The sequence below is a fragment of the Chionomys nivalis genome, chromosome 2 (assembly GCF_950005125.1).
Source record: "Chionomys nivalis chromosome 2, mChiNiv1.1, whole genome shotgun sequence".
Lineage (NCBI taxonomy): Eukaryota > Metazoa > Chordata > Mammalia > Rodentia > Cricetidae > Chionomys > Chionomys nivalis.
In genome coordinates this window covers 22,584,234-22,608,431 of record NC_080087.1, presented here as the reverse complement: position 1 = coordinate 22,608,431, position 24,198 = coordinate 22,584,234, and the positions used below count along the sequence as shown (strand labels likewise).

At 39.9% G+C, this 24,198-nt stretch overlaps 1 protein-coding gene across 3 annotated transcripts in view; it reads left to right on the top strand.

Annotated features, from left to right (window-relative positions):
* The window catches only part of Grm1 (glutamate metabotropic receptor 1), a 389,047-nt gene that overhangs the window by 313,420 nt on the left and 51,429 nt on the right, over positions 1-24,198 (top strand). For all 3 annotated transcript variants that reach the window (XM_057762221.1, XM_057762223.1, XM_057762224.1), the window contains 2 exons: positions 10,654-10,900; positions 15,800-15,968. In XM_057762221.1, coding sequence (XP_057618204.1) covers positions 10,654-10,900; positions 15,800-15,968 — 416 coding nt within the window. The remainder of the gene's footprint in view (positions 1-10,653; positions 10,901-15,799; positions 15,969-24,198) is intronic.

Sequence of the window (24,198 nt, the reverse complement as noted above, 5' to 3'; positions counted from 1 at the left end):
CATGACACCCTCATATTGAGATAAAATGTATAGAAGGTCTCTTAAGTTTCAGATGGTCTATAACATAGGACAAACATTATTTTATACACCAACCACTTGTTTATCACAATGATGTCATGTCTTTCCACATATTGCCTAGTACAATGTTACTGTGTGTCTGCAACTGGGCAGGGGAGAGAGAGGAACATGGCACTAGAGTGGCCAGGTGTTATTATAGCAACTACTAATAATGAGCTTTCTGACCTGGGAAAAATTATTTGACCCATATCACCTCTGCATTTTCATCATTAATCACAGGAAAGGAATACCACCCATTCCCTGTCTTGTGCTTCACTAGGTTTCTTTTCTCAGGGCCTATGGCAATAGGATTGATGACTTCTGGAGAAAGCCTATTGTCTTGGTTGCTCGTATTTGTGCTTTTGCATTTGGAAAAGCATTTGTGGTATTGGAAGTGTTTCTTGGCATCGATATCTGGTCTCATCTTTTTTGAGTTGGGTTCCCTTCTTTAGTTGCTGTTACACACTCTGAGTCCCAGCCCAGTATGGTGGCTGTGAGCTCACTGGTAGAGAGGGCTTAAGTGTCCTAAAGGAATGTAGAGAGGTTAGGAGGAAAGGATGGCAGGAGCAGCTGGAAAGAACTGGAGGAACTCGGGATCTATACCAAGAGGCTGAATCCCTATGAGGTGAAAATGGGTTGAGAGAGGGGGCTCCTGTGGGCAGGCTTCGGCCAGACTAAGATTAAGGCATCTGGTGAGACCTGGGATGGAGATCAGGAAAGACAATAAAGGTCACCTACCTGAATCCCAGCCTAGTGAGGCCGCACTGGGGGGTCCCTGGTAGAGGGTGATTCTGTGGAGTTGGCAGGAGTTATAAAGGAATGCAGAGGGGCTAGAAGGAAAAGCTGAAAGGGATTGTGGGGAAAGAACTGGGAGGGGGAGGGCTGAGTGTGCCAAAGCCATTCATTGCATTAGGCCTTGTGAGGTGAATTAGGTAATGTTTTTAAACCGTTTAAATCCCCGCCACAGAGCTTTTGAGAATGCTATCTCTCATTACCTGATGCTAGACTGAGATATGATGCTAATTCTTAGGCACTTAAGAAAACAGGTTTTTTTTTTTTCTTTTAAAGAAAAGCTGCTGCGAGGAAAGTGTGATGGGCTCATGGATCACCCACCTTTCTCTGTCCTTGATATCTTGTATTTCTGCCTGACATTCACCACAGTTATGAATAAATATTGATGCATTATTTTAATTAAACCTCAAACTTTAGATTTTAGCCAATTTTTTCTTTTTTTCCCCCCTCAAATTTGTATTCAAAATATTATAACCCATTTCCTTCCCTGTCTTTTTGAGTTCCATTAGGTTGTCACAGTCCTCAAATGTCCTTTTGTATAATGGCCTTTCTTGACAGTTTTTAGGTGTATCAGTTGGGTATTTAATAGAACATCCTTAAATTTGGACTTAGCCGATATATGTCTGGCAGTTCATGCACCACTCTGTGACTGGTAGAAGAAAAAGACACCTTCCTAAGAGTCTAGTGCACACTGGGTTAGCATGGATCATGTGGGTCAGGTGTGATTACCCCAGTCTCCCCCTATGAACTGTTACCTTCAAAGCTTTTCTAATGCTGTCACTTTAGGAAGCAGGTCACTGGCTGCATGAACACCTGGGAGTGGAGAATCACATTGGGCCACGTCAAAGACAAAGCAGCTACACATGTGATTTGCAATTATTTTGAATGGAAGAGCAGTATTTTCTCCTCCACTAAAATTTATTTCTCCCCTCTTAGGCTTTATTTATATCAGTACGATCAATTGTTTTATATCCTGGATATTCCCATACAAAATTGTTGATTTGGTTGTTTCAATTGCTTTAGCTTTGGCCACTGGAAGTCTTTTACTTGACTTTATTGTAGAGTTTTTGAGGAGTTTTCACTTTCTGGAGAACACAAAATCCCTGGGCTCACTGTGCATAGTTACCGTACCTTATATATAATTCTTTTTAAAAAGTATTTAAAGGTTTATTTTTGTTTTATTTTACATGTATTTGTGTTTTAGCTGCACATACAGCTGTGTTTTATATATATATATATATATATATACCTGGTGCCTGTGGAAGAAAGGAGAGTGTTGAATGTCATAGAGCTGGAGTTACGGGTGATTGTGAAGTATGATGTGGGTGCTGGGAACCCAAAGTCTTCTGGAAGAATAGCCAGTGCTCTTAACAATGGAGCCATCTTCCCTGTCCCATTTCTAAATCATTATCTCTTCCAAAGAGTGTTGGTACATGCATGTGTGTGCATGCATGCGTGTGTGAATGTGTATTAGAAACCAAGATCTGAATATTGAGTAGTTTATTTGGAGTGCTTTTTCTTTGGTTTACATAACTAGGAAATATATGAAAGCACTCACAGGACTCAGTGTTTGAGTGCTTGCCGCTGTTCTTGGAGAACGCCCTGCTTCAGTTCCCAGCACTCCGATCCGATAGCCCACAATCAACTGCATCTTCAGTTCCTAGGGACCGGAAACCCTCTTCTGGCCTCTACAGACACCTACACACAAGTATACACACATGCACAGACATAGAAACACACAGGTAACACAGGTACACATGCATAAAATTTTAAAGAATTTAAAACCACATGTAGACATTTCTATATATATTCATTAGCTTTTATTAAATTTATGCTATTCTCATATCTCATGGTTTATGCAACTTTATTTTTCTGCCTTTCTACAACCTCTGATTTCACCAGTGATACACACTGCTTATACCATCTGCCATTGACTTATTTTTTTGTTTAACCTTGTTATATGCATGGGCAGCTATTTCAGATTTGTTAATGCATGTCCCGTGAGAAGCAATTTCCTTCTACTAGAGTAGAATAATGCTTACACTCCTTTTCTGAGTATAATTTGAGCAGATTTGGATCAGTCCTGTGACCTCCCAAGGTGATCCTTCTTAGTATAGAATTATATTTGGCTTTCTTGTTTCTGTAAATATTCTCCTCACAGCCTGAGCCGAGTAGTTGGCATATCCAAATGGATTTGCATGAAGTCTAGACCCTGCATGTGTTTTATTGATAGTTTCTGGCTAAGAGATCTTTGTCTATGTGTTCTTGACAATATTGATCTTAGAAGCTACTTTTTAAAATGTCTGTGACAGTTATTGACAAAATCTTACTAGCAATGAGTTTTTAGTAGGCCCTTGGGAATCCCAAATTTGATTTGTCCAAGAGATGCTGTTGGGAAACATCACAGAAAAGGGAACATGGCTTTCAAGAAATCCCAAGAGTTGTGATATGGGGACAAGGTGGTGTCATAGTTTGCCTAGACTGATAAATTCATTACACTATTCATGTAAATATCAGCAAATAGTCTCCAGAGGCATCAGTCTGAAATTAAAAATCACAGTATAACTTACTCCCAGATGCCACAGGCATGTAATAAACCATATGCCCTATGTTTAAATACCAAAATCTCTAGTAAATGGAAGCTTCCAGTGCTCTCATTGCACCCATCCGACTTATGAATTACAGGACTAAAACCCTAAAGACTGAAATGTGATAATGTGTCCCAAATTATATTTTTATGTATATAAATTGGTCAGTTTCTAAATGCTATATCATACCGGTCCAAAGCCCATCACCAAGCTGAATTTAGAATGCCAATGTCATATAGCATTTATGCTTGCATTTGTATAATAAACATGACCCTGTATTGGTTATCAGAGCTGTTCTCTGGAGTCACAAGGAAAGCAGTCATAAGTTAGTAGAGTTCTCATCCACAGTACTTAAGGTTCAGCCAAAGCTACTCTCTTCACTGTTTAAGTCACTCAGTCTAAGTCACTACAGTACAAAAGTGGGGTGACTCTTAAGGAACACCCTGCTGATAGGACATCAAAAAAGAAGGTAGGAGCCCTAAACCATGGACTCCCATGCATAAAAGGCAGCATCCTTCCTTTCGCCCATAAAGACACAGAGGCAGTGCTACACGCACAGACCTGCTTTCCTTGGCACGCACGAGAGACCAAGAGAGAAACGGGCTTCAAATGGTTCCAGAGCGGCAGGTGGTTGATGAAGGGGCTGGTTGCTGGTGTATTTTAACAACAGGCAGACTTCCCACACTCAACAAAAGCTCCAGCTCTCAGTAATATATGCAGTCTCTACAATGAGCTGCCAAGTACTTCCTGAGAATCTGCAAAGATTTTACTCCAGGGGGTGTGGTTTGCAATTCGATGATGCTATTCTCTGCCCTCGCAATAATAAAAGCAAAGGCACAGCAAGCTGCCCTGTTTTCTCTCCCTAGAGAGGCATGGAGTCCCACAGTTCAGCTGAATACTACTTAAGTATCCTCAGGATATTTAAACACACCAGCAATTCTCCTTACTTGTTATTCCCACACACCATAAGTTTTTGAAATATGAATTAACTAAACACAGCAGTGTTTTCAGGGAGCTGAGGCTTACCATATATTATCTTCAAACGGTAAGGAGTCTGCTATTTATGTACCATATAATGGAGAAGTTTCTGTCTTAACAATAGATTGTGAAGACGTACTTAGAAAAATGTCTGATTGTTCCCATGTGAAGAACAGGTAGGATTAAGCAATAGGAATTCAACTAACAATAACAGTGATAGCTTAGACTTGACTAAACGACCTTCCTTTTCTTCCCTCTGATCCCACAGAGGAGTTCATTTACATTTTAATACAAGGTATAGAAAGTAAAAGGAAGGTCATATTTTTCTGTGATATTAGCAGAGAGAAAGCTTGTGGGATGAGAAAAATGTAGTATCAGGGGAAACAAAGCATTCACAAGCCCTAGACTTGCACATAGACTAGGCTATTCTGAATCTTATCATAAATTCTCTCTGGGAAAGATATCTAGAAAATTTAGCTGCCTAAGCCTTTAAACCATATTGAGGGTGCTGTATACTTGGAAGTCGGTATTTTAAAAATGGCCTGATTAATCTTCCTTCAATAAATCTACTTCTTGGCAATGCAAAGGAATCTGAATGTCATCGTCTTCACTTAACTCGTTAACCATAGAAAATAATCATTGACCTTTCTATTCCAATCTGAATGACACTGTATCAAATTGTCTATTGAACATATAACGAAGTGGTGGAGAGACAAATGCCAAGACAATGAAGGATTCCTCTCCCCCAGGGAGAAACATATTTAGTGATAGTTCCCAGAATTTCCCCTATTTTATAAGAAAGTAAAATATTGCTTATTGTATTCATCTTCTCAATTTGACATTAATGCCAAGGACCTAGATTTGAAAGAGTCAATGCTACCAGACTTACAGGCATCCCGATGGGAACAATGGGAACAAATTAATACGATGGCAAGTGCAGGCACCAGCAAGGTTGCTTTCACTGGAGCTCGTATTTCAATACATCGTCTATACTGTGCAACTTAGGACTCATAAAGTGGGCCAGTACTGTTTTTAAAAATGCAGAACAAATACACATGAAAGTTTCTTGTAATTTTTTTGTTTTGCTATAAATACCATACTGTTTGTCATGCGGCCTTATCAGTTACTGGACAAGGCTGCTGCAGGCATGCACAGTGCTATTTGGCTGGAAATAGCTGCACATGTACATGATCCCTGTCCTTGTCAGTTATGGGTCATTGAACATTCAACTACTGGTATTTCACAGGGCTCACCAATGGACTTCCTTCCTAAATCTGCTTCCAAACAAGTAGACTTAGAACAAGCTGATTAAACATCAGTTTTATAGTCAATGTTAGTGAACAAAGTAATTTAAAAACTGTGTAAAATTAGAATTAATAAATAAAGTCACCCAATCCTGTTGATCTATGCTAGATAAGCCAGGTGGGATGGTTTATTCAAAGTCAAGACCCTGACTTGTGATAGACAAGTAAGTGTGGTTTATCAAGGTTCCAGGATATCAGGACTTTTATGCAAATGCCAATGATATATTTGCATGCTAACAGCAAAGAGAACTTTAAAAATTAAAAATGTACCAATTTTTCAGGAGCAGAACCTGAAAGTCAAATACTTGGGACCTGCACCCTCCAAAGGATGAAACATTGGCAGTATATATGAAGCAAGTCCTAAATAAGTGCTTATCTTCTGAAAATGCCCTATGCTGATATCTTAGAGCAGTTACATAGATATGCACATATATGAAAATTCATTTACCTGCAGAGTAAAAGCTTCTGCATTTTACCGTAGGTGAGTCTATTCTCAATGAGAAAGCTTTGAGTTTTGTTTTATTTGAGTCAAGGCTTCATGATGTATCCTAATGTGGCCTAGTTGAGCCTTGAACACTCAGTAATTCTGTGTCAGCCCCACAAGCTTTAGGGTTACAGGTGTGAGCTACCATGTGTGACTAAAAATTTTGAAAAAGTTAAGAAAAACTGACCAAAAATTTGAAGTTATTAGGGACTTGTGTTAGTTACACACCTACCCACAAATGACTTTTAAACATTGACCTTAGAATTGGACAGAATAACCTGCCCAGTCTCCAGTGCAACTTGAAAAACACAGCCCACCGTTTTACAATCTCTGCAGGCCAGAGAGCCAAATCATATGTTTGGGTGAAATGCCTGACTCCCAGCCAAAGAGACACAGCAGGTCCCTTTCCTCATTCTGCCCTCAGGGTGAGTGGTTAGGAGAGGCTAAAGAGCAAAGGTCATCAGGAAGAAGCACTAGGTGAAGGGAGGCAACTCTTTTCCACGCAGTTTGACTTCCCTGAGTTTCTGTCTTCTCCTGCAAGAGGAGAAAAAGCTAATACAGACGGTGGTCTCTGCCAATCACACCGACCAGTAATTGGAGCTGGAGGAGTAGCGTGGAGAGGTTAAAAAGGGACAGAACTTTCGCAAATTTATCTAATCCAAGTGTGCTATTTCAAGGTTAGGAAATTGAGACCCAAGTTCCAGGGCTTATTGGAAGTGTGTTGTTTACAGGCAGTGGGAGAGCTGTCTGTAGATATGGCTGTGCAGGTGCCTAGTCCGGAGTTCCTTTCATTATGCCGTTGTGCTAGATAGCCGGCCTGAATATCAATGACGAACTGCTGGTTCTTTGCCCAAGCACCTGAGTGCCCTGATTTCAGAATTCCCAAGCTCATGGAGGCCTGTGCACCACTGACTCCAGGAGCAATTTATAGTGTTTGTTGTGCGTCTGCAGCAAGAACAAAATTACTATTTAGAGCTGAGGTAGCTATTTTCACAATCCTCCATGAAGCCGTCAGGCAGGTATTCTTTTGAAGGTAAATAAACACCGTCAACCTCAATTATTTGGTTCTACTTAGTATATTTTAAAAGGTGATGGTTTAATGACCCCCAGTAGTCTATAACAATTAATGCACCACAGAAAAAGAAACATGAAATCCCCTTCTCACAAATAATGCTGAGACTGGTGTTATGAAAAGGCAGTAAATCCCAGGGAATGGAAATGCTTTTACCTTCCCACCAAATAACAGTGTGGGAAAATTTCAATTATTAATTCACTGTTTCTGAAAATATATGACCTTTAGAAAACTTGGAAAACAAGCAAACAAATAAACACTAACACTCCATAGAATATATGGTTACTTAGATAAATATAAGCAGATAGATAGATAGATAGATAGATAGATAGATAGATAGATATAGATAGATAGATAGACAGATGATAGAGGTAAGTAGACAGGTGATATAGATAAATAGATAAGTAGATAGATAGGGATAGATGGATGACAGAGGTAAGTAGATAGATAGATGGATGGATGGATGATAGAGGTAGATAGATAGATAGATATTTAGATAGATAGATGATAGATAGATAGATAGATAGATAGATAGATAGATAGATAGACAGATAGATAAGTAGATAGATATAGATAGATGCATATCTCTGCAATATGATCTGGGGCAGTTGTGACAAAGCAAATGTTCTTGTACAAGCCAAATATTCATTCACTATAGTGGACTCAATAGGGCTTGTAGCTGAAGAAAGAGTTTTCATTGATTGTAGCTGTCCCTTTCATGTGCAGAGCCAGTGGACTAGGAGGACAGAAAGATTTCTGTGCTATTAGGTTTACTGGGTGAGCAAGAATGATTTACCTTGATGGAGGAGGGTCATCTGTCTATTTGTTACTTTCATTGGTTAATAAAGAAACTGCCTTGGCCCTTTGATAGGACAGAAAATTAGGTAGGTGGAGTAAACAGAACAGAATGCTGGGAAGAAGGCAGTGAGGCAGATGCTATAGCTCTCCTCTCTCTGAGATGCATGCAGGTTAAGATCCTTCCCAGTAAGCCACTACCTCGTGGTGCTACACAGATTATTAGAAATCGGTTAATCAAGATGTGAGAATTAGACAGTAAGAGACTAGAAGCTAATGGGCCAAGCAGTGTTTAAAAGAATACAGTTTCCATGTAATTATTTTGGGTAAAGCTAGCCAGTGGCCGGGGACCCTCCCGGGCAGGGGGGAAGCAGCCCACCGCTCCATCTACATTACCTTGTGCACATTGCTTAGAAACATTGTCAGGGTTCCTAGGTCTCTCTATGACAAATACTGGCAGGCCGTGCTTCTCTGTCACGATTTGCTGTTGGTGGACCGAATGCCTAAACTTCTCACTAGTATGGCATCTGTGCACATGTGGTGGAATGATTCAAGCGAGACACACTAACTTGGACTTAGAAAGATGTAGGTACCCAGCACAACACCCTGCCTTCTGCCTCCTGTATCTGCCCCACTGAACATAACGGAAAAAGGAAAGACATTGGATCCATATTACAGCCTATTCTTTCTATGTTTGTGAAATGAGAAGGTTAATGTCTATCTGGAAAATTTCATTTACTGAGTGTTGTTATAACATAAACTCAAAATCTGTAGCTATTATGTTATGCCATAAAACTAAATAAATATAAAATTAATCAAAATTAATGAGAGCATTCTGACTATATAGTATACTTACATGTGTTCATATTTACCTATGTCCATACATACCATACATAAATATTACCCATATATGATCACTAGCTAGGTACAGTTGGAGGTCACAGTCTCTAGAGTGTATGTCAGTTTCCCCAGCTTGCCTTCTTAGCACTTATATTCTGGAAACACTATGATTCCCACTCACTTGTATTCTGAAAAGAAATGACCCATTTTGGATAAGTTACGTGATCACCCTAAATAAGGATCACAAGGACAGCACTGATTTCACAGATATCCAAGAATACATTTTGCCTTGGTACTGATGAATGAAATACCACTGGGCAGGCACTGGGTTAAGACAGGTTTTCCTGGGGATACCAACAGACCTCAGTGACCTTATTTCAAAGACTTGACAACCTTTGTAAGGTGTATCTGTACTTTCTGCCTATTCCAATACGGTTTGATTTTTCAAATGCCTTCTTGACCCTTCTTACTCTTGGTTTCCTCTTGGAACATTTTCTTTCAGTCTGACAAATAGTACTTAAGCAAATTCCACTCCTCTAATATGGACCTCTCAAGCATTTGGAAGATGGATTTGAGTTGATTCCATAATTTGCACCTCACTCTTAGGTCTGATACTCAAGTATCTGTCTCAATTTCCAAATCCAACTAAATAGACCATCCTTTAAATAGAACTCTAGGATTTTCTATTTTTATTCCAAGTTCAACATCAACGTCAAAATTCCTTACTGTTCCTTCTAGAGGCTCAATCTAGACTCTCTAAATACCTTCAGCTAGCTCTTGGTAAAAGTGAATCTAAAGACCAAGTCCAGGCTCCCTAAAGTATGCTGGTGATATAGGCAAAGTTTATTTAGTTTTCCAAAAGTGTTAATTTATTTTACAAAGCCCAAATGGTCTCTAACTTTCTCGCACAGATATGTGTTTTAAAATGGAGATTTCTAATGTGGAGCTCAGATCTAATGCTACAGTGGCTATAAAGCTAGTTGGAAGTTGGGGAAGCCTTACTCAGCTAAAACAGGGGTAGGAACGATCCAGGGCTTTCAGAATTCACAAGGAACAAAGCTTGTGATTCACAAGTAAAACGGGCTAAATTTGATGTAGAGTATGACTGACTTCTTCACCACGAAACACTTTAGCAGAGTGCCTGCTGATTGACAAATGTGTTTGAAACATAATTCTTCTAACACTGGGTTTGCATGTCACTAGAGATGACAATATAAAGAGAGTCACAAAAACAAGCCATCAGACATTGTACAAACAGAATTACCATGGATTACAGATCATCATAACAGATGCAAAAAAATGCTTTTCCTTACCACGAGACTGGTAAGTTTGCATATATCTGCAAAAGAAAGGGGAAAAGAATTCTTTCCATTGCTCCTTGATAATTGACTTATATGAAAATTCTTTATTTTTACTTCAATGCCGCTTGCTCCATAACTCATAAAATATTAACTTAATAAAGAAGAGGGAATGGAAAATGCTCAGACAGAATATAGTACAGTCGGTCAATAGTTCAAGGTGGTCTTTGCTTCTGCCGATGTCATGGCCCATTTTGGGGTCTGGAGCCCTGAACTATACCGAATATTGGGTGGTTAGACCTGATCTGCACTGGACAATGAGTGTGTAGCCCTGACTTGCATTGAGCTTCAGTGTGTAGCCCCGATTTGCACTGAGCAATGAGTATGTGGCCCTGATTTGATTCATGCTTGTGACCTTGGCAGTGATCTGCTTTTCTTGTTACAGGCAATGAAAGCTTAGAAGAAAACTACGTCCAGGACAGTAAAATGGGGTTTGTCATCAATGCAATCTACGCCATGGCGCATGGGTTGCAGAACATGCACCATGCTCTGTGTCCCGGCCATGTGGGCCTGTGTGATGCCATGAAGCCCATTGATGGCAGGAAGCTCCTGGATTTCCTCATCAAATCCTCCTTTGTTGGTGTCTCTGGAGAGGAGGTGTGGTTCGATGAGAAGGGGGATGCTCCCGGAAGGTAAAGAATTTTTATTCTCATGACCTCTGAGCCAGACAGTGGCAACTGGGGTTCCACGGTTTGGGAGTGTTGAAGATAAATTCACCTAGACAGATAAAAAAAAATTAGATGAAACTAAGAACACACCACTTTTGAAAAGGTCAAAATACTTCGTGCTTAGCTCTAAAAATTTTTCACCCTGCTACCCTCACACTGAGAAAATCGCCTGGCCTTTCCCTCAGGATTCCTGAGATCTCCTGAAAGCATTACACTTGGATCGTAGGACCTTAGCAAGCACTGCTTGCACTAGCCGGCACCATTCACATTGATGGACACAGTGCTATTCTCTTCATGAAATATTATGCACATTATACCTGATTAATATTATGTGACAAGAACCAAACCACACATTCTTATCTTTCAGGCTGAAGCATGTTTCTGTTCTGTTCATATGTCTCAAAAGAAGAAAAACTCGGGGGTTTGCAGACTGGAGTTTGGTTTGTAGTGGCTTTCCAAAAAAATAAAAATAATAAGCAAATAGAAAAGGAAATATATATATAATTTTCCTTTGCATCATTTTACACACAATTTGTTCTACAACATTTGTTTTGATATCATCAGTGAGCTCATACATAGCTGGTACACAGTGAATGTGTTCTGTGTCGATGTTATTCATTCATACAGATTTTCCTCGGAAAGAGATAATAAGAATGACAGAGGAATTGAAATCTGTAGCAGGAAGGCCAAAGGCTCTGAGCCTATAGATGATGTGGTGAATCCATCATAGAACCCATCATACAGTCCCTGCTGTCTTCCAGAGTGTGATTTTATAGATTTAGAGATTCCTAGGGAAACATGTTTTATGCTAAGGTGAAACATCAAATTATTTAAGTCTTATGACTGATGGTACACTGACTTCCTTCTCTGACAGATAATGAAAGAGTGTCAGAGTAAGCCTGTCACTGAACGTTAACAGTGAAGAAGTGGCAGAGGCAGTGTGATCTGCCTCTGGGGTTTGCAATCACCTCGCCACACCACGCTACTTTTATCTAACCCTCAAATTAGGCAAAATTGCTGGAAGATTTCTTTGTGTCACCACAGAAGTATCGTGAGAGACTTTTTATGGAAGTGTCAAGTTTTACCTGTGGAGAATCTCCTGTGTGGGCTAACTGGAATCTCCCCATAAAAATCTAACAGCTCAATGCAGAATAAATGATATGCCTTTGTCAACAATTAAAATCATGTACTATAGGACTCCTTCCAAGATGCCAGTTCAGTGGGGGCGAGTGTCGATGGGAATGTGAGTGAGATAGCGTTGCAGGGTCTGGGAATGGGGGGCTATAAATACCTTAGGGAGTGGTATCAGGAGGAACATAAAGGGTTCAAGATCCAGACCCATCTAATCCCACTCTTTTAATCCTGAATCCACTGGAAATAAGGGTTGGCAGAGGTTCAGACTTTCACTGTAAACCCTCCTCCATGATCCCAAACAGCAATAATAATAAAATTAATAATAGCAACAGCAGATCTCCAAAACACCTGTGGGATTCACTTAGGGTTTAATTAGCACAGGAACAGAGAATTTTCACACTCAGTAAATGCACATTTCCTTCCTTCCTCTTTTTCTATATATTAATCATCCAGATCATAAGAAAGCAGCCAGTTTCGATATCTTCCATCTTTAATTACATAGTAAACTTCTTCCTGCATGAGGCTCGTCTGCTTAATCAGTTCAATTCCTCCTCCAATCACCTGCCTTGGGGATCTAGTTCCTGTCATAAATCACATGCTTTTGGTCCCTCTGGGAATTATTTAGTTAATCATCACATAACATAAAGTGAGTGCAGTGAGATTTCGTGTGGATGTGATTTACATAAGGATATTTTAAATAAAATGAAAGAACAGACCTGGGAGAAACCCCAGAGTTAAAAGGGCAGGGTGCTCTGTTTATTATTTACATGCCGATACTGGAAGCTCTTTTTCCCATAAGCCTGCATTCCTCCCTTGATACCGTCTAGGTAGTTGCGTCGTTGTTGTTTTTTCCCGAGCATTTGAAACTTTTCTTAAAGAGTGTTTTTATAAGAAAATATTGTGAAATTTTCAGCTTCCAAATGCTAATGAAGTGTGAACTAGTTTTCGCTATGAAAGAGCGAATGAGGAGGTGCTAATAAGAACCTCAGGAAGTGATTTATAGGAAAGAGATGGCTCAAGCTGGCAGCTTGCAAAGCCATCACTAAGCTTGGGAGGAAGCGTCACATTCTACTGTGGAGTAAAGTGCAGAAATTAATGGGAAAAAATGGAAAGGCTCATATTGAACAGTCGCAACAGGTTCTTTGGCATGCACTCAGAATGCAGAGGTAATGGAGATGTAGGTTGTTCATTGAACCCTAGATGAGTGTGAGCTATGAGCTCACAATTAATAGCCACTTAATCCACACTCAGAGCTACTCTGAAATATTTTAATAAGCCTCAGCAACAAGACAGATCATAAGTATCAGCCAAACACCAGAGCAGCAAAAGATAAATAATGAGTTCCAGGCACACTCTGTAAAATTTCCCCACTGGGCAAGGGAAAACTTCCTTTCTTTTCTGTAAGTTGCTTTTCTTTCGGGAAGTTGCTACAAGTAGAAACTGTTAGATCTGTATGTGGAGAAGCTTTGAGTTACCCTGTGGGTGACAGGACACATTTGCACATTAAGAACAGGCAAAATAATGTCAATAAATGGGTAGCTATTGTCTAGATAAGGAAGTAGGCCAGGTACAGCCAAAAGATTTTAGAAGACAGCACAGGGTGATGCACAGTAGCTGCCCATAGTACTGAGAGTGCGACTCATTCTGACACAGGTTCAAAGAGAAAAGTATTCTGGAATGAAGAAAGCAGGGGCATGGGGGTCAGAAGGGATAGAAGACTGCTCAGGAAGAGGCAAATGTGCTGGCCTATTGCCATCTAGTTCCTTCAGTCAACCATAAAGAGAGGTAGCCATGATGACCCATGTTCTAGTCCAGGAGGTTAAGGACTGTGCAGAGCTCTACAGACCACACTCCCTCAGCAGATCCAGTAAAAAGAAGCCAAGCAGAGAGCTTCAGGAAAGCTACTGTATGTTATAGAAGGACAAGTAAAAGGAAGACTACTAGAGAATTATCAGGAATGAAGGACTATGCCAACAGCAGTGTCTTCCCAATTTTTTTTTTAATGTAATAGAACTAGTTAGTATATTAACATATTCCTAGAAGTAGAACTATGGATGATCTTAGCCAATGCTTCAAATGCACGCTGAGTCTTACCCTTGGAGCTGCATAAGATACCGTCTCCCCTGTGGTTTATGAATAGATATTTGGTGGACCCAATCCAGAAGACTAGGTAACCTAAGATCAATACACCAGCAGATTTGCTGTCTAACGAGGGTCTGCTTTCTGACTCACAGATGGTTCCTTCTAATGGTGGTCATATGTACCAAAAAGGCAAAGGAGATTTCTCAAGTTGCTTTTCAGAGGCAAGAATCTGAACCCTGAGTGCTCCTTCCTCACGACCCTATCACTGTCCACCACTTTGGAGTAAGGGTCTTAGCACATGAATTTGTATATTCCATAATTATAAAGGAGCTTCTGATGTGTCTTAGGTTCCAAAGTCCATATAAGATCCCCAGGAAGGTTGCAGAAATTAGTGACAACCCTGAGCAGTATAGCTTACTATTTAAATGTGAGACAAGGCTCCAGCTCACACATCCTGATGACAAACCCTCTGTTCTATTCATTGTATTGTTAACTGCCTGTTGCTGTATCCCTGGGGAAAAATATCTTCTGGCTCCCGAAAGATACTTTGGTTGCAGTAACATTTCTTGGGGGAGAAAATAAAACAGAAAAATAAAAAAAGTGCATGGTGCCACGCTTACTATGGAAGACTTCAGTATTTTGTGCAACATTGGAAGCTACTGAAATAGCTGGCTCGGATTATTCGGTGTCACAAGTATTTGTCTCAACCAGGGAAGAGAACTCTTTGAATATCAGTGTAATAAATAATAAATTGGCTGGCAAGATGGGGCTACGGGTAAGACTGCTTGCTTGATAAGCAAGAAGGCGTGAGTTCAAATTCCTACCACACATATAAAACACCAGGAACAATTACTCATAATATAGCCCCAACATGGGGGGAGTAGGAACAGGATGATCCTCAACTGGCCAACCCATGTAGTCAAAGTGATGAGCTTCCGGTTCAAGGAGAGACCTTGGCACTAAGCAGCAAGATAGAGATTGATAGAAAAAGATGCCAAATGTCATATTCCAGACTCCACAAGTACACATGGGTACTACCCATTCAAGGGCATACGGAGCAAACAGAACATACACCACACACATATGGAGCAAAGAGAACATATAATACACACATGCATTCCATAACACACATATAAAATCCTTGACCTCTTTACTAATGAAAGATGTTCTTTTCAGGCTTCTCGTCTTATTTGTACTTAGTAATTCTAAGCCTTGTACTTTCTCCATCTCCCACTTAAAGATTTATTGTAATGAAAATTACAACTGAGTGTAAAAAGGGAATATGAAATAAAGGCAATTAAGCACAGAAACTAATGTTCTCATGGATTGTTCCTTGTTCAAAGTGTACTACAGGAGTTTATGGAGTTGATCAACTAAACACATATACCATTACTTTTTAAAGTATAAATAGAGAAAAGATTTGATAGCAATGAATTATTTATCAAAAATGGATGGTACACAGATAGTTCCTGAAGAGAGGAAATATTCAGAACAAACTGTAAATGTGACAGGCGCTGGTGCAGGGATGTGTGATGATCCTAGTTTTGATCTCTGTTCTTTCACTAGAATCCATTTATTTACAGGTGTCACTGTTTTCTCCATCAGAGAGACATCCCAGAAAGCGCACATGCTTTTATCTTCTTACAGGTATGATATCATGAATCTACAGTACACTGAAGCCAATCGCTATGACTATGTCCACGTGGGGACCTGGCATGAAGGCGTGTTGAACATCGACGACTACAAAATCCAGATGAACAAAAGCGGGATGGTCCGCTCTGTGTGCAGTGAGCCCTGCTTAAAGGGTCAGATTAAGGTAAGCTGCAAATGCATCCCTGGACATTGTTAGAAATGAGGTTCACCCACTGGGCCATAGTAAGAAGAACAGCTATTTGAAAGCAAGACTATCCAGAAAGGGTGCCCGAGATTGCTGCTCATGCCCTTATGTTTAGCCAAAACTGCAAAGAAAAGCTAAGACATAGGTAACTATTAGGCTAGGATATAGGCTTTTTAGCTATTTAGATAGGTATTTAGATGATATTAGATATTTAGATCTCTAGATATTTGGTTAGGAACTATAAAAACTATTTTAAGTTTTTATTTTAATAGCAGTGACAAGCTGGGGACTTACATATAATGCAGGCAGCAAGGAGATGAATAACAGCATTAAAAACCGAAACAGAACTAAGTGTGGAAGCCAGTAATGGTGCTTAGTCATAGTGGCAGCTATTACTAAAGAAAGCTGGAGATCTAAAGCACAGCATGGACTGTGATGGATGTGTTAATGAATGTCGCTGTGGCAATCATTTTACAATGCATACATATATCAAACCTCCGTGTTGCCCAACTTGATATAACATTTTGCCAATTATTTTAAAATTAAAACTTAGAAACAAAAGTAAATGTGGGAATCAAACCAGTAATATCACTTAGTCATTGTTCCAGCTATTGTTAAAGAAGGCAGAAGCTGTTCAATTCCAAGCATGTAGCTAAAATGACAATCCAGCATGGGGTTAAGGAATACCAAACAATGCAGATACTGTGATTAGCATTGCTCTTCCTCTACCAAGTCCTGTGGTTCGCCTGAAGTGGACTATTATTTGAACAAAGAGAGTGTCCAATTTTTAATTGTATTCAGGGGAGAGGAAGTGTAGCTCATAATATTACTATATGTAGAAAACTAGAGAAAATAAATACGAAATATCAGGTTTCTTGCTGGATGTGCTGAGGGGAGGGGGAGGTCAGAGAAGAAGGCTGGAAAACATGGCTTTAGGTACAGGCTGTTTACACTCTGGCTGGATGATGCAGGAAGCAATAGAGTATAGGAGAGGGGCAGTGAGCTGGCAAGCATGCAGCTCAGATAAACTAATAGGTTCCCCCAGCTCTAATTCACTGTGATTCATCTGAAGAAGCAGACGGCTGTCACGTAAATGTCACACATGCCACAGCTGGGGCTGGAGTAGATCTCGTGTGAAGTGCTGGACCCCTCCCTGTGTCATCATGATGCTTTACTCTGCCCCGGAGCTTCAGATTCCCCCAGCCCCATGCAGCAGAGGTCCAAGGCATGCGGAGGAACACTCAGTATACTTAAGCTCCCTAGGGCCAGAGCCTAACCGAGGCTTTTCTATGGAGGATTGAAAAGCCTTATATGAACTACTAGAAAAGCTGAAAGGTTTGAAACCTATAAGAGCTTGAAGCAGCTCAGAAGATGTGTCAGAGAGGAAAACCTCATGGTAGCTCTAGCCACTTTAAGGAAATAATGAATTTCTGATAGCAGCTGTAGTTATAATTATCTTGCACCTTCTCAGAAGAAGTTATATTAAATTTAATTATACTCATGTCTGCTAGATAGATGGGTGCTAATGAACTCTCACTATGGCCGCCGTAGCCATGGTGAGCCTCTTAGTGTATGGGTATTATAGTTGGTGTGTGTGCCACAAAGGTTTGTGTACCACGACTCGGTCCTCAGTGTGAGCATGTGGAGAGGTGGTGGGACCTTTAAGAGGTGAGACCAATGGAAAAGTAATTAAGTCATTGAGGGAGGGTATTAGTCCTCAAACAGATTAATGTTCATCATTTGTCTCGTTCAAAATATTATTATGACAGTAGTATGTTATACAGTCAGGTATAACATGTGCTTAGACCCTTCTGCATGACATCACTTCTCCTCTTTATTGTGATGTTGCTCAAAGAAGCCCTCAGGAGCAGACCAGTAGTACTGTCCAGTCTTGGACTTTTAGTCATCAGAACTGTGAACTAAATAATTCTCTCTTTTTTATGAATCCTGTAACCTCCAGTATTTTGTTTTAGGAACAGAACATGGACTAACTCAATGGTTCATGTTCACTAAGGAGTCTGCACATAGCCTGCATAGTGTGGAGCAAAGGAGATAGAAAGACATTACTTTCCAGCATATGCAGAGACATTTCCGTGACGCATGAGTGACTTCAGCCAAATCACCAAGGATGAGCTAATAGCACCGCTTCAATGTAGACATCCACTTTCTTGTCTAGATGAAACTCTTTCACAGTAGGCCATCTGGTGGTACTTAGGAATATGTCCTCTGAGATCTGGAGGCATCAGATTTCCCCTTGCCTGATACCATGAGGCATCAGACCATTGGATTCTTGTTGTATTGGGGCCCTTTTATTTGCCTGGTTGGTTGATTTGTACATATAGAAAAACCAAAACATTGGATGACAAGACATGTGTAGGGAGAACAGAAAAGCCCCAGCTCAATGACTTTCTTGCTCTTTTCCAGTCTGGTTGGCGTTGAGTTGGCTTTCTAGATGACCACTACTGAACAGTTAATAGAGTAATCTTGATTTTTATGATATAGGGTAGAGAGAAAATGGCGTGAAAATTTTTCCAGATCCTGCACAACGTCTCCTGTCATTCCGTCCTTTGCAGGCTATGACTGGCTGCTCACACACGTGCTCACACAGTATTCCACTTGCACATTCCAGAAGAGAGGCCCTTTGTTCTCCCCAAGTTCAGAGACAAGGCTGCCTGCATGTATCGGCCTGCCTAGATGCTGAAGCGTTTCTGGCAGTGTAACTGTGTTATACCCTTATGAGGTTATCACAAGAGACCCCAGTAATCATTTCTGAACCATTGCAGACTACTTACCGTAAATGCAAATCTCTCAGGGGCCAATTTTAGAAATATTCTGTACTCTGCAAGAGAAAAATGTGCCTGTTCTCAGTAGCACCTGCATAGGGGAGATCTTTGCTTGTTTCCCAGAAACACCTTGGGATGTAGAGAAACAAATGGAATCTGAATCCCATTACCAAATAATAAAACTTATATTCTAACACCACTAATTTGCCACCTACCAGGATTGGGATAGAGAATGAGATATCAGTAGCCACTGCAAAATTAGTCATCCTGAAAAGGATCATAGAACATGCATGAATTTGTATTACCTGGGAAGCAGTGCCTGTTAGAGGGAGGCCCTTTGTTGCAGGGAGGCCACTTGCTCTTCCCGGCTGCCCGGCTAGCTTAGACGGGAAATTATCACTCAGAAATTGTATTAATTAAATCACTGCTTGGTCCATTAGCTCTAGCTTCTTATTGGCTAACTCTTACATCTTAATTTAACCCATCTCCATTAATCTGTGAATCACCACGAGGTCATAGCCTACCAGCAAAGTTTCATTCAGCACATCTATCTCTGGCAGCAGCTCCATGGTGTCTCTCCAACTCTGCCTTTTCTTCCTCCCAGCGTACAGCCTATCTTTCCCCACTTAGTTCTGTTCTTCCCTGCCATAGGCTCAAAACAGTTCTTTATTCATTACCCAATAAAATCAACACATAGACAGAAGGACCTCCCACACCAGGTGTCTTCACAAACAAACAAACAAACAAAAAACTTCTAAACATCAAATGACATAAATGCTAAATTAATAATTTGATGTCTTTTTTGAAAATCCATAAAACCTTATTATAATATTTTTTTGAGGTTATTGAAAACCCATTTTTCTATTACTTCTTAGACATATATAACTTACAAAAATAGTATCTTATGGTGTTAATGCTTTATTGAGAGAGTCAACTCTAGATACAGTGAATAAAATATATTTTATTGTTATTTCTTATAGATCTAGTCTGTTCAAAAGACTCTCTGCCATACAGTTCAATATAGAGTATTTAATATAGAAAACTGGTTATAAAAGCAAAAGGGAACACTGAGGCAACCCAAAGATGAGAAAGAGTGGACTCCATTTCCACTCTAAACAGAAGGGCAATGGAAGAATTCAGAGCCTTGTTCTAAGATACTTTCATGCACAATGTGGTGGGGAGGGAGAGGAGACCTTGTCTTCTGTGTTCCTGCCCTTAGTCCTTCTTGGACCCAGAAGAAAGTGGGCAACAGATCTCACAGGTGTCCTTGAACCATAAGAACGAAGCTACCTAGCCTTCAGTGGCAATTTGATACTGCGCAATTCTAACCCAGACAAGTGGGAACAAACGTAGAAGGACACAAGACCTGAAGGAACAAGAATGGGTAGGAAGTCAAAGGAAGATTAGAGGAAAGAAGGAGGAAGGAAGAAGGAAGGAAGTCAGGGACTTAAAGTCACCCAATAAGTCCTTGTCGGAGTACAATGGATTTCTTACAAGTTGCTCCTTGAAGTAGTTCTTACACAGAAGGTGTTACTGGCTCTCCTTTATAGGGGCTGAGTCTCATGTTTCTCCATTTTTGCATCTACAATGTTACAAAGCTGGGCTGCTAGCCAAGTCAAAGCTCTTATCATCCCATAGCCACACGTTGTTCAACTCTGTCATTATGTGAACCAGCATGTTTCCCCTAGGTGCGGATTTCAATTCCTAAGCACTGGTTTTTCAACAGTTCACAACAAAAACATAGTGATCCACTTTAAAAATACAAAGGGATGCATTTACGGAATTAGAGAGAAGAGCTTTTGCGAAAGGGTGGGGAAGTTTGGTAGAGACAAAGTGCTAGAGAATGAAAGAGTTTGTACAGATTGCTTTATAGATCACCTGCATGCTCTCCCCACCTTTCTATCATACACACACACACACACATACACGCACACGCACACGCGTGCATGCATGCACACGTGCGCACACACATATGTACACACACACATACACCTTTTTCATCTAAGTTGGTCTATAGGTTGTTTTCCCAAGACTCAGAGCTTGGATTGAAGGCTGGACTAAGAGAGAGAAGTTTCCACTTCTCCTCACATATTCTGGTGAACAGGTATACACTACAAGAATTTCCTCATCATACATGGCCTATTGTTGTGCAGTGAAGCAATGCTGATTTTGTTTTTTTCCTTTTGTATTTTTTAGATCAAATTTCAACCACACATATTGCCTTCAAAACTGGAGTAATTTTCCCTGCTCATGAAATTGGACAATCTATTTACTGTATTTTCTACTAGTGAGAGAGAGGTTTAGTTTCAAAAGAGAAATATGGACCACAGAGGACTGCTCCATTTGAATTGATAGACAGTACCTTGTTAAACCTTACAGTACCTTGTTAAACCTTAGCCTCATATATTAATCTGCTGTTGTTATTACTGATTTTTGGTCTGTTTGTTTGTTTCATGATGAACAAGAAAGGCAGAGACAGATTTCTTGAGTAGAAAAGTATAGGGGAATATTATAATTTTTATTGTGATGTCAAACGTTCTTGTAGATACAAGGTATCTGAAAGAATTCATTAAGCAACCATTTATGTTTGTTCCTAATGAGAACAGGGTGTTCCTAGGTGTGTGCCCTGAGGATTTGTGGGTGCACTGCTACAGGGGTTCATCTCTCCGTTTTCCAGACAGTAGCTAGAAGAACTCGGAGAAGTTCCCTTTGGAGAAAACTTGAGATTTCTAATAATACTTTTTAAATTACATTGGTGATTTTAATTCTTTATATTTCCCCTCTCTTCTTTCAATGCAGGACGTTAATAAAAAGTTGCTGGGTTGTTTTAGAGAAGGTGCTACAAGAATGAAGCACACTAGGGATTTAGATTCCCAGGTGACTTAAGCGTTCTCTGATCATCCGTGCAGTAACCGACCCTTAATACCTCTTTCTTAAGATCTGCTGTTTCCGTGTTATTTTCCTCTTCATATGCACAGCTATCTGTTCATTTTTTTTATTATTCTTAAGTAGTTCTATGTATTTTGGTTATTTAGTTAGTCTAATTTCAAAATCATTCTCAAAGAGATGTTTATTTGGGAGATTGAATATTCATTCTTGAGCAAAATTATCAGGCAGCTAATATGGCTCAACTTTTTCCAATAAAATTAAAAACGTCACAAAATTAAGACATAAAGACTATGTGATTCTGTGTGTATATGTGTCTGTCTCTACTATTTGATGCCAGTTCTTCCTGCTGCTTTATTCAGAAATAACAACAATAAACAGGTTTTATACCAAGTCCATGTTATTTAAGAGAAAAATGGAGAAAGAGATGTGGGAATACTATAATATTCCTATACTAATCTCTAGCACACCTGCTAGTAGCACACTTAATGTCCTCTGGGAGCAAAATCAACTTCAGTCATGTGATAGAATATAAAATTTATATTCTGTGAACTCAGCCGTATGGGACTTTGATCAGCATTACCGTCCCATTCCTTTTGCAATGACGGAAACATTGTTACATGTCGACAAAATTTCTAGCCACTAATGTTATAACACTGTTCCTGATAAAATCTACTGGTAGATTAGCTCTTGCCATTTTGATCCCAAGTCTTTGTTTGAAGTACTGAAAACTTAAGAGATATAAAAAGGATGCAGAAAGTGGGGCTGGGAAATTTATTTAGTATTATCTTTTGAGTTTGCCTAAATAGTTGTTGTCTGAGGTTTCTGTCCTGCCCCGTCCTGCAGCCGTTTAGTCCCAAATAAATACACTGAGGTCTACATTAATTATAGAACTGATTGACCCATTATCTCAGGCTTCTCATTAACGCTTATAACTTATATTAGCGCTTTATTCTTGTCTATATTAGCCACACGGCTTGTTAGCTTTTTCAGTGAGGCAGGAACATCTTGCTTGCTCTGTGGCTGGGTCATGACTTCAGACTGCTACTTCCCTCTTCCCAGAATTCTCATTGCCCCATCTCTACTTCCTGCCTGGTCGCCCGGCCTATACCTCCTGCCTGGTTACTGGCCAATCAACATTTTATTAAAAATAATACAAGTGACAGGACAAAAAACCATTGTCCCACAGCAAATAGTAATACTAGTTTTACTGGGAGATAATAGATTAAAACTGGTTGAACCAATACACAGTATTTTAGATAGACTTTTACTATATGAATTATCTTAATTAAAATAAGAAACTAATATTCATTTATTAATTACATTTTTATGTTACCATTCAGAAAACAATTATTGTTTGAGATATAAATACTCTAAGACTATCTGAAAATGGTTTTCAAATAAAAACCCAAACACTAAATTTCACTGTACTCTCAAAAGTCATTTGAAAGTAAAATAAGAAAAAACTTTTTACATTTGTTGAAATTATTCTGTCATTTGATCTTTCCCTGAAATTCTAAAATGATGGTACAAATTTCAAATTTGCCTGAAAATAATTCGGATTTATGAAGGCTGGGTGGGGTATCTATCACTTTAAATTATGGCAATATTTGCAGCTTAATTCTGACTTTACATATGGAAATGTTTGTTATTTTTAATGTGCTAGCAGAGGACTTCTGCTACTCTACATGTGGGAATAACAGGGTGCAGGCTGTGCCTTCTGCCATAAACAATGAAAAAGCTTGATAAAATATTTGAAACCACTGTGTTCTGACATTGGAAGACAGCTGTGACCTTGATGCCAGGGAAGTGAAAAAAAAATGTGCAAGGAAAGCCCTAAAACCACTCAGGCTTCCTTCCTGGAGGCAATCTCCTGATTGCTCGACTACACAGAACACAGAGTTTGGCCATCTTGCTAATTCAAGAAGACAGAACCAGAGTTCGGGAAAGCCAGGAGAGCTGCTGTTTGCAACAGGGAATCAAGACAATGGATTCCTGCAGGAAACAAATAATCCAAGAAATTAGCACAGGCATTCCCTTGAGTATTTGAGCATCAGCCTGCACACGAGCAGAACAGAATCTGCAGGGTCCGGGCAAAGGCCAAAGCCCAGGGAAGTGAATTCTCAAAGCTGACGCAGAGTCAAGAAATGTCCCAGTTTCTACCAGCCAGAATAAAGATGTCTTGTTGAACATGCACACAATTGAAAATTGAATAAAGAACCAGAATAATCAGAATTTAATAATGTGGCTGAACAGTTCCTACAATGAACCATTCTAGGCTTGCTATAGCAAATATGTCCAACCTGCAGCCCATAGGTTTCATACATCCTAAGATACCTGTGGATGTGACTCTGATAAATTTGCAGATGGAAGATAACATTACAGTGTTAAAGGGATGGATATCCCCCACCAAAGACAAGGTCCAAAGGAGGAAAAACTTGGCTATAACTAACTGCCTGCTAGACAAGGTTGAAACCTAGAGTGGGAGAGAGGGAGGGAGGGAGGGAGGGAGGGAGGGAGGGAGAGAGAGAGAGAGAGAG